The sequence below is a fragment of the Thunnus thynnus genome, chromosome 23, assembly GCF_963924715.1.
Source record: "Thunnus thynnus chromosome 23, fThuThy2.1, whole genome shotgun sequence".
NCBI classification, from domain to species: domain Eukaryota; kingdom Metazoa; phylum Chordata; class Actinopteri; order Scombriformes; family Scombridae; genus Thunnus; species Thunnus thynnus.
In genome coordinates, this window is record NC_089539.1 from 20,380,914 (window position 1) to 20,389,461 (window position 8,548).

General features: G+C 41.8%; 1 protein-coding gene across 1 annotated transcript in view; it reads left to right on the forward strand.

The window, feature by feature from the left end:
* Positions 1-7,956, forward strand: part of tmcc3 (transmembrane and coiled-coil domain family 3) — a 32,261-nt gene extending 24,305 nt beyond the window's left edge. The window contains exons 2-5 of the mRNA XM_067581543.1: positions 750-920; positions 1,860-2,638; positions 4,260-4,395; positions 5,681-7,956. Coding sequence (XP_067437644.1) covers positions 750-920; positions 1,860-2,638; positions 4,260-4,395; positions 5,681-5,983 — 1,389 coding nt within the window. The 3' untranslated portion in view covers positions 5,984-7,956. The remainder of the gene's footprint in view (positions 1-749; positions 921-1,859; positions 2,639-4,259; positions 4,396-5,680) is intronic.
* The last annotated feature ends 592 nt before the right edge of the window (positions 7,957-8,548 follow it).

The following is an 8,548-nucleotide window of genomic DNA, read 5'->3' on the forward strand; positions in this document are numbered from 1 at the left end:
GTTTGGAGCCATTAACTGACCATTTTGCAGTCTTAAGACAGATTTACCATCTCATCAGCTGCTTTTTTTTCATTCTCTTTCAATCCAGTCTAAACACCAGAATCCTCTCAAGACCGCACACTCGATAGTGTTTTGATCCTCTTGTTTTTCTTTTGTTAGCGTCGCCCTTTATTTTCTTTTATTGCCGAGGTGAGCGACGTGCTCACCGAGAAAAGAGAGAAAAGCAGTGAACTGTTGAGATGAAAGAAGCTTTTCTTCAAGGCTCACAAACACACCTGATATCTCCGATCAATGACGGATCGTTGTCTGTGCAGCAGGTTTTTAGTACGTAGTTAAACCTGAAAGCCTGTTCAGACTGCAGCATCTGAAGGTCTTTGAATCATCTGAGTGTCTTTTGTCTGAAAAATACATCACATATTTTTGTGTCCTTAGTCTCTGCTGCAAGTATAGCAGTTAGTTAACTTCAGAAGAGCTTTCATTTTCTCTGTTGAATGAGGCTTTATACAATTTTGCACCTTTCAAATATTTGTTTCAACAACGGCTGCTAACATTTATGTCACTCAGGGAATTTTTGCACAAGATAATTTCTCCTTTTTTAATAGTTTTAAACAGTTTCTGATGTTTTCTGGCGTCTGACGTTCAACCCAACGTTATATCAGCTCTTCTTGAGATAAAACACTGAAATCTGAAGGTTTGTTTTTCCAGTAAAATCATTTATCTTCCTTCCTTTGTGTGTTTTGTGTTATCAGGCGGAGCGCAGCGCCTGCGATGTCAACATCCTCAGCATCCCCGTGCCCATTCGCCGCGGAGGCTCAGAGTCCAACCTGGACGTGGTGGACAGCGTCGGAGATGACGGAGTGGGCCTGGATTTCACCAAGGGGGCGCTGGGTATCGACAGCCTGCAGCAGAAGATCCTCAAGGTCAGAGGAAACATTAGTCACCTTCTCCGTGGTATCTGGTGTTTGACTTAGAGAGAGCGGTGTGTACACGGGTGAAGCGTCGGCCCTCTGAGCAAACATCACGCTGGACAAAAAGGAAAATTTAAGTATCTCTGTAGCTCGGTTGGGTCGCAGTTTGCCGAGCAATAACGGCAGTATTTTGCCATCCAATATCGAGCTGCTTCCCATTTGAATTTCAGTTATGATAGCTCATTTATCATTCATCAAAAATATTAAATTCATTGATTGATTTAAAAGGAAATTTTATTCCAGCCCATCTTCTGCTGCATTTTAATCACAGTCCATGTGGTCTCAGCTTTCATTAAAAATTAGAAAAGTTTCTCAGAGTGGAATAATTCCCACCACAGGAACATTGGGCATCAGTTTAATAGCTTTTTTTTTATTTCAGGGCTGTAACCAAAACCTAATGGAGAGATTATTAACACATCATGTAATGAATTACTGCTCCCAATGAGTAATAAAAAGTAAAACACAGAAAAGTAAAGTTTGTAGCAAGTAACAGGAAGTATCGACCCCAACACTGCAACTTAAAGATGAACTGCAATGGAATAATTTATTCAATATCAATGTTGTGGATGTTCGGATCGGTATCAACGGCAGTAATGACCTTATTAAGCCAATCAGGTATCGACCGAACAACACCAATCAATATCATACTGTTACAGCAATAAGCTAACATGCAGACCGCCGATGCTTCCCCTCTTCCTCCATGTGCTTCACGATAACTGCATTTTAATGAAGACACTTTTTTGTCAGGAGGTTTAAGTTGCATGAACAGAACAGATTTTATTACATGTTTAACAAAGCTCAATAAAATAAACACATTGAAACGCTGCATCCCTAAGTTATTATACATCTGTTTTCATGATAAATCAGTTTTTCTGGTCTCGTTCTCTTCAGGTGACCGAGCAGATCAAGGTGGAGCAGACGGCTCGGGACCAGAATGTTGCCGAGTACCTGAAGCTGGTGAACAACGCGGACAAGCAGCAGGTAGGGCGAATACGTCAGGTCTTTGAGAAGAAGAACCAGAAGTCGGCGCAAAGCATTGCCAGGCTGCAGAGAAAGCTGGAGCAGTACCACCGTCGCATGAAAGACAGCGAGACCAACGGCAAGCACGGCCACAAGGATAACGGCAAAGAGTCCGGGACTCACAGCAAGGAGGGAAGCCTGCGTGACGTCAGCTCCACGGGACGACACCCGGCGCTGGACAAAGTGAAGACGATCGGGCCCGGCGTGTCGCTCTCGCCGCCTTTCTTCTTCAACAAGTCAAGGGAGTTCGCCAACCTCATCAGGAACAAGTTCGGCAGCGCCGACAACATCGCGCACCTCAAGAGCTCCATGGAGACGGAGTCCGGGCTGAAGGTGGACGGCGGGGCGAGGGGTCTGAGCGGTAGCGCCAACACAGTAGCCAAGACGAACAAGTACCAGAGCGACGACGAGTGCTCCACCGGGACGTCTGCATCCGCCGACTCGAACGGGAACCCGGCTGGGGGCTCGGGGGCGGGGTCGGGAGGTCCGGGCAGGTCTGACTCCAACGGGCGCCTGGGGGAGGTGCTGGAGATGGTCCGGGAGATCAGGGAGGCCCAGCAACAGCTGGCGGATGACATGGAAACTCTGAATACGCAGTTCAAACGAGATTACAGCTACTTCACGCAGATGATGCAGGAGGAGAGATACAGGTTAGTGCAGCCTCGGAAAATGTGTTTTTCTAATTAAATTATTTGATTTAACCACTGACAGATATACAAGACACACACACACGCAGTTATGGTCTGTTAAAACTCACAAATAGGAAGGTCAAACACTCACATATTTCTCACTTCAATTTTCCTCTATTAGATTAATTGTAGCAGTTCATGTGAACACAGATGTCTGCTATAAGTGATTATATTGACCCCAACTCAACCCTATTAAAAGTCAATTAGTGCCATCACATTCTCTCCCAACACTAATTACTGAAAAGAGTCTTTACACAACTGAACTGAATATTGAAATATATATATTTTTGGCATTTTCTGCCTTTTTAATTAGTCTTCTTTAAACCAAATCTCAAAACCCACAGAATAAGAATGAAAATATATATTTTAAGAAATATAAATCTACCATTTAAATAATCACCAACAGTGTCTCAGTAGGTTAAAAAGTACTTCAGACATTTTTTTTATGTCACTTCCAAAATGTTTGAGCACTTTTGAGAGAGAGATTAAAAAAATAATGTTCAAAAATCGATGCAGCAGAAGCAGAGATATCCTGATTTTTAATCCCTGGTATGGCTCAAACACCAAAACACTGGATCCTACATTTCCCATAATGCAGCTCAATAGTTCACCATGAAAACTCCCCATCTGGTAAACACCTGTGTCTTTCACAACTCTATGGCCCCAGTTTGTTACACAAGCTGTTAAAAATGTGAATTCTGCAAACCCAAGTCGAGATAATCAGGTTGTCAGACTTGACAGAGATGACATTAAACTGGTTTCACAGGCTGAATAAGACTCTCCACCTCCAGTAAATTGTTTTTAAGCTGTAAAAAAGGTGGAGTGCCCCTTTAAATATCTATTCTGCCATCTAGAGCAGTGAATCCTAACCAAGATATTTCTAAAGGGGTTCAAGATGATTAGAGAGATAAGAAAGAAAATCTATATATTTCTGTGCAACAAAATCATGTATATTTTTCTTTTTCTTTGACTCTCTCAAATATTTGCTTATTTCCTTGAAAAATATCGGATGCTTTCATCCTCTTGAGCCTATAAAAGTCCTTCAGAGGATCCTACATCCAGAATCTGTGCTGAAGGGTCACAAGCCAAAACGATTGGGAATCACTGATCTAGATAACTTTGTTCTAACACCTAACATGTCAAATAAATATAGCTGATAAGAAATATTACCTCTTCCGCTGCAGGTGCTTCACTACCCAAACAAAATGAATCTACTCCGCTGTAACAACACTCCTAACCGGGCAAATTTCTGTTTTCACACATCTGGTGCTGAACTTTAAAGAGCTTTTGACAGTTAACTGGGCCATTATTATAAGCTTTTGTAAAACTAAAAATAGATAGCGTGGCTTACACATGCACAAACCCCCAGACTGTTGCTAAGTCAACCAAGGGCAAATGTTTCAGCAGCTTAGTTGCAGTAGTAGATAAACTGCTGTACTGTCACTCGCCCACACACGCACTCAATTATGCATCGTTTCTCCCGCTCTCTCCTTGGCTCTCTGCCTCCACCCACTCTGCATGCGTGTGTGTGTGTGTGTGTGTGTGTGTGGTGGTGGTGGGGGGTTGTGTTTCTGTCTGTCAGGTATGAGAGGTTGGAGGACCAGTTAAATGACCTCACGGAGCTCCACCAGCACGAGACCAGTAATTTGAAGCAGGAACTGGCCAGCATTGAGGAGAAAGTTGCCTATCAGGCGTACGAGAGGGCCAGAGACATACAGGTAATATGTGTGTGTTTTGCATACAAACACACACACACACACTGACACACAGTTAACCTTTTACGAAGCAGTTATGTAACGAATAAGATGCTGCACATGTACAGCGCTGGAATTTATCTGTTTGATTTTAGATTACATGGATACTTGACTCGAGAACTGAAATGATTAGCTGATCGATTGACAGAAAACAGTCATGAATCAAACAAAAATACCAAATATTCACTGTGTTTCTTCTTTAAGGTGAGAATTTACTGCTTTTATTTGTTTTATATCTTTGGAAATTAAATATGTAATATATTTGTGCGTTTTGGATGTTTGGTTACATAAAACAACAACTGTAAACAAGTTTTAATGGGTATTTTTTCAATATTTTCAGTCACTTCTGATCAAATGATTAATTCATTACTCAAAAGCAAACTTTAACCTACATTAACTGATTTCTAGCTACTTGGGGGGCAGCAGAAACAGGTTGTGAGACACAACACTGACACATTTTAAGTTATTATGTTGAACCTGTCAGCAAACAGTTGTTTATCTCCACATCCAGCAGTTACGGAGCAACATTATCATCCATTTGGAGTCATATTTCTGTCGACTCGGTGAATAAAAGTCCAATATTCACTCTGTTTACGCTCTCTACCAACTCCTGAGAGAAATATCTGTCTCTTAAGCTGCTAAATGCTCCACTATGTTCACCAGCTAGTCTACAGCCAACTGTGTCTGTTTGCCGTTTTGTGCTGAGCAGGTAGTGTACAGTGGCTTTTTAGAGCTTTTTCTCTGAAAACAGCTGCCTGCTGCGGCCCAAAATGGCACTATAAGAGCGCTGAGACTGAACCAAAACAGTAAAGTTGCAGCTGGACAGATAAAAAATGAGCTGAAAGTCGCTGTAAAGCTCCATAAAGCCGAGAGGAGCTGCAGATTCGCTGATAGGTTCATCATCTACGAGCCACAACTGACACATTACACACTGTCATTGTAAAAAATATTGATTATAGCAGCTTTAACTCACATTCTTTCTAAATTGTCATACAATTCACATTATTTTGGGTTAGATAAAGACAGGTTAGACTGATTTGTTGCTTACATTGCACACACAGGAGCCACCAAGATGCCTCCAGTGTCTCACAGCTATTTATAAAGTAATAAACAGCTTGGTGTCTATTCATATCTAATGCAGTTTGACTTCCCTTCCCTTCTAAGTCATTGCTCTCTAGTGTTTCTCTGATCTTAACTGTGTTTGTGTGTGTGTGTGTATGTGTGTGTGTGTGTTTGTGTGTGTGTGCAGGAGGTCCTGGAGTCGTGCCAGACTCGGGTATCGAAGCTCGAGCTCCAGCAGCAGCAGCAACAAACGGTTCAGCTGGAAAACACCGACGCCAAGGTGCTTCTCGGGAAGTGCATCAACATCATGCTGGCAATCGTCACCGTGATCTTGGTGTGCGTTTCCACGGCGGCCAAGTTCACCGCCCCGCTCCTGCGCAGCCGCCTCCACCTGGCGCTCACCTGCGTGGGAGTGTCCGTTCTAGCGCTGCTGTGGAAGAACTGGGAACATTTACAGTGCGCTTTGGAACGATTGCTCCTCCCGCACTGAGGAGTACAAACGAGACCAGCAAACATCGGCCAACCCTGCGTCCAGGTCTCCAGCAGGTGCGTCGTCATGGAGACGCAGGAAAACAGGGAGGAGTTTACATGTAGCCTTACACCAGCCCTAGTTCTCCAGCGGTGACTTGATTTACGGGGTCTGTGCTTTGCATGTTTAAACGGGGTCCACATAGATCCCCAGACGGGCGGAGAGCCTTTCCCAGAATGCCTCTCCAAAATAATTTAAACGAATAACGCACAGATATACTTGTAAGCTGATATCTCGTGACAGAAATGTGACAAAGCTCTACAACGTGCTGTCTACAAAGCTGAAGGTGCATAAATACGAGTACGGCACAGCGCTGCCGTAACAGTGTATCACTACAGTCGTAAAGGATAAATCAGCTGGAATTGATCAGATAAAAACCACAATCATGTCATTGTGGTCTCACCAACAAATGACACTAAAGTCTAAACATAGAGGGGTGGGCTTATATCGGGGCATTGGAATAGATTATTTCTGGCCCTGTGAAGTGTATTTGTTATAGCATCACCTCTAAAACAAACAAAACCCTCACTGGCAGTCGATCAGTCTTGAACCTGCACACGCCTACAGTCCCGTACGCCTCCTCGTACACCAGCCAGCTGTGACGAACGCAAAGACAAATCCACCTGAAGGTTGATTTGTACTTGTGTGTCTGAACTGTTCTTGTATTTGTGTGATGTTTTTTTTTTGTTTTCTTCACCAGTGTCTCCTTCATCCTTCATAAGGACGTTTTGAAGTCTGGCATACACGTTTGTTTTAAACTATGGGTGTGTTTGTGTCATGTACTGTACACCTGTTTGTGTGTTTATACTGTGTTTCTTGAAGAAATAGTGTGAATTTTTGGGAAATACACTTGTTTGCCTTGTTGCTGTGTGTTATATTAGAACAGTGGTAAGCAAATAGTGACACGTGGGCCAAATCCGGCCCTCCAGATAAAAAAAATTTGGCCCACCGATGAAAGCTGGACTTTTGACTTTCATTGTTTATGTTAAAGCTTTTACATAATTCTTCCCAAATCTGCTGTAGATAACAAAATAAATAGCAACTTGCTACATCTAATTCTGCCCTCACAAACAGTGGTTGCATCATGTTATTGGAACAGCGCACAGTGCTGAAATTAAGTCTAATTAAACTACCAGAAATAACATTTTCATGTGTGAATTCTAACACTGTTTTAATTCCACAGCTTTAGAGAAGCAGAATTGTTCTTTGTGAACACAAATAGGTGTCAGTTTAACAGAAATTGGGTGCAGGTGCCTTTTTTTTCTGTGGCTACAACAACAGTACTGCAATCAACACAGAACATTTACTGTATTTGCATACGAGTCATTTCTAGATGAATGAGTAAAATAAACTGTTACGCCTCACTTACTGAACTAATGGGAAACACAATATTACAATCCTACATACAATGCTATAAATCAATTAAGTCATTTAAGAATACATTTTACTCTTAAATGAATTAAAAGAAATAAAACACATAGGCCCACGTTTCCACTGCACTGGTTAAAAGGCCCCCAGTGAAAAATCCTGAGCCATAGTTGAATCTAATTGCTGACCCCTGGATTAGAAGATACCACTGTTTGTATGGTAAATATAAAGCTGGAAAAAGCCCAAGATGCAACCTAAAACTTCTTGTTTTGTCCCGACTAACAGTCCAGAACCCAACGATATTCAGTTTACTGTCATATAGGACTAAAAAAAATCAAAACATATTTACATTTAAGAAGCTGGAAACAGAGAAATTTAGCATTTTTATCTCCAAAATTATCAAAATATTTTCTGTCAATTGAATACTCGAATCTTGTTCTTCTTCTGATGTTTTTGGAGGTTGTGAAACAGCTTGTTTAATTGTTGCAGCTCTACAGCCACTACCTGGTTAGCTTATGTTAGCTTGAAGACTAAGCGAGGAGAAACAGCTAGCCTGGTTCTGTCTGCTTCCCGGCACAACATATATGTATAAACGTTGTACATAACGTATTAATTAGTGAGCGTTACAGGTGCTGGTAGCTGTATTTTGTTGTTTCTCCCGGTTTCCAGTCTTTATGCTAAGCTAAGCTAATCAGCTAATCACCTTTTTCATTTACAAGTGTATTTCTCAAAAAACTATTCCTTTATAGGAAAGCTCCTGTTGTGTTCATTTGATGCTTTGAGGTTTTCGTCATGTAAAATATGTTTCATGTTTTTCGGTAATTTTTACTTCTCAAAGAGATTTGAGAAGTAAAAACTGTTCCGAGAGTCGACGATCTTTTCTCAGTTCCAAAGACGGCAGCTTTAGCATCGACTAGCTTGCTTTGTAAGCTGTAACAGAGGCCGACCTGATACTTGTAAGCAGCACCGACAGCCTATCTGTGATTCCTCCTTGACGATTAGAAACAAAAGGCTTGCTTGACTTAAAGATCCTGATTTTATTGAATTGCCTTTTTTTTTATTTACAAGGTGAACAGAAGAAATGTGTGTGAAGCCTTTAATGTTGTGCTGCGTTCACGTCCGTCGGGAACAACCGCAACAACGTTCTGACGGTTCAAA